Source organism: Elephantulus edwardii, unplaced genomic scaffold (assembly GCF_000299155.1).
Source record: "Elephantulus edwardii isolate Elephantulus edwardi_28Jun2011 unplaced genomic scaffold, EleEdw1.0 scaffold00064, whole genome shotgun sequence".
Lineage (NCBI taxonomy): Eukaryota > Metazoa > Chordata > Mammalia > Macroscelidea > Macroscelididae > Elephantulus > Elephantulus edwardii.
This window is the reverse complement of record NW_006399814.1, coordinates 8270521-8272589: the sequence shown is the minus strand read 5'-3', so window position 1 is coordinate 8272589 and position 2069 is coordinate 8270521. Positions and strand designations below refer to the sequence as shown.

The following is a 2069-nucleotide window of genomic DNA, read 5'->3' as shown; positions in this document are numbered from 1 at the left end:
AATTACGCCAGAAGGAGGGAGAGCAAGGGAGGGGGCGGGGCGGGCGGCCGCGATCGGCGGTGGCGGCATCTGTTCGTGGTGCTGAAACCCCGAGCGCTGAGCTCAGCGCAACTAAGTCACAATGGCCAACTTTCCTCCCGGAGGGGCCCGGCGGCCGCGCGCCCCGCGGGGTGCTGCTCCCGGGCCTCGTTTCCAGCAAGGGTCTGGACACTAAAGTTGGGGCAGATTTGGGGTGTCTTGGGGGCGCCTTTCTTTTGTTCCCCGGGAGTCGACGTCAGGTTCCAAGAATCAAAAGTGGAGCCGGCGAAGTGGAGGGAGGAGGGCGCCCGGAAAAGGCCTCTGACGCGCAGTTAGCAGGAAAGCCCCGAAACCGCTTCCCAGGAATTTGATATCCAGGCCCTAATTAAGGCCCTAAATCCCCCCGCATGAAGCAGGGGGCCCATCGGGGAGAAATGTCCACATTCCAAAAACATGTCCACTACCTCAAAATGGACGCCGGGCGCGCGCCGCCTTCTAAGTGCAGCTTGTCGCTCTCGGCCATCCGGGCCTCCTTCCCGTCCCTCCAGCCCTCCCCGGGCCAACCAGGGGGGCGCGCAACTTTGAGGATGGGGACAGACCCCTCCCGGGAGTCTGGTGGGAGGCGCCTGGGCCGGCACTTTTTCGGGTGCTGCCAAAGTGCCGCCGCCCCTCCCCAGCCCTGCCACTCCGGCCGGCGGTGGGGGCGCAGCCGCCTCCTCGCTTACTTGTTTCTCGCTCAGCGCTGCGATCCGCGGCGGCCTGTCGTGGAGCGGCTTCTTGAGGTCGCCGTTCTGCAAAGACACGGAGGAGCGGGCTCAGGCGGCCGGCCCCAGGGGGCTCAGTGGCCCCCCGGCCCGGCCTGACCCCCGCCGCGCGCCCTCACAAGTTCCCCGCGCGTCCCAGCGCGAGTGGCGGCCGGCGGCCCGGCCGTTTACCTGTGGCTGCCGCCTCATCGGGGCAAAGGCGGGCGGCGGGCCGGGGCCACCGGCGGCGGCGCCCGGAGCGCGGCAAGTTTGGAGGCCGGCGGAGTGTGCGGGGGAGTGAGTGCGAGTGCGTGCCGGGGGAGGGGGGCGGAACAAAGAGCCAAGTAAACACGGCGAGTCCGTGTCGAGCAAAGCTCATAAATATTCAAGTCGCGTCCTAATCTCTCCAGCACACACCCGCGCGCCGCGAGCCCGCCCGGCCCGGCCGCCACGCCGCGGCCGCCCAGCACCAGCCCGCCAAGTACTTCTGCCAACTGTGCCGCGCCGCCCGGGGAAGGGGGACCTGCCCCGTCACCCCCCCCGCAGGCTCCCCTCCGGGCACCCATCCTCGCGCAGACCCTTGATGGGAAAGACAAGGTCGTCGGGCCCAGGGCTCACGCGCCCCCAGCTCAAGGCCCCCCAAAGTCTGCACTAGGGCTGGAGAGAGCGAGAGAAGCCCTGGGTAGGAGTGTCTACGCTCATTCTCCCCTCCACGACAGGCTTACGGGGCCCCTTTTCGGATCGTGGCCACAAAATCCAGAGCAGAGACGTCGCCGAGCTCGGGGCCCCGTGGCCCTGTACTATGGGCTCACCAAACTCGGCAGGACTGCATGGTAGGTAGGGCAGGAGGGGACCATCGGAGAACTATGAACACTCCCCTGCCTGCAGGCTCACGGGGTACCCTCAGCACCCCCAGTCATGCACACCCTGAGATGAGAAAAAGAAGTCACCTAGGTCGGGTCTCCCGAGTCCCCCAAACTGTGTGGAGCTGCAGGGGGCAAGTGGGGGGCGCCCGGGAAGGTCCAGGCACAGTCCCCTCGCCGGCGGGCTCACAGAGGCCCCCTCCCCATCTCCGGCCACAGAGCCCCACATCAAGAAAGAAGAGCTGCGGGCTCCGAAGCGCGGGCCCCCGCCTTCCCAGGCCCCCTGGCCCCGGGCCCCGGCCACCTACCTGGCGGCGCGCGAGTTCCACGGTGAGCGCCTCGGGCCGGCTCTGAAGCGCCATGCCGCCAACTTGGGCGCACTTTGCGCTCACTTTGCCCCCGGCGCCCGGGAAGTTGTGCGCTCGGCGGGGGCGGCCGGGGCGGG

At 68.6% G+C, this 2069-nt stretch overlaps 1 protein-coding gene across 2 annotated transcripts in view; it reads right to left on the bottom strand.

Annotated features, from left to right (window-relative positions):
* The window catches only part of PHF21B (PHD finger protein 21B), a 106460-nt gene extending 104421 nt beyond the window's left edge, over positions 1-2039 (bottom strand). The window contains exons 1-2 of one of the 2 annotated variants that reach the window (XM_006888037.1): positions 1933-2039; positions 744-809 (exon numbers count right to left, since the gene is read on the bottom strand). In XM_006888037.1, coding sequence (XP_006888099.1) covers positions 744-809; positions 1933-1986 — 120 coding nt within the window. In that variant the 5' untranslated portion in view covers positions 1987-2039. Of the gene's footprint in view, positions 1-743; positions 810-953; positions 1145-1932 lie in introns of those variants that run through there. The other variant, XM_006888038.1, reaches the window with a different exon arrangement.
* Between the last annotated feature and the right edge of the window lie 30 nt (positions 2040-2069).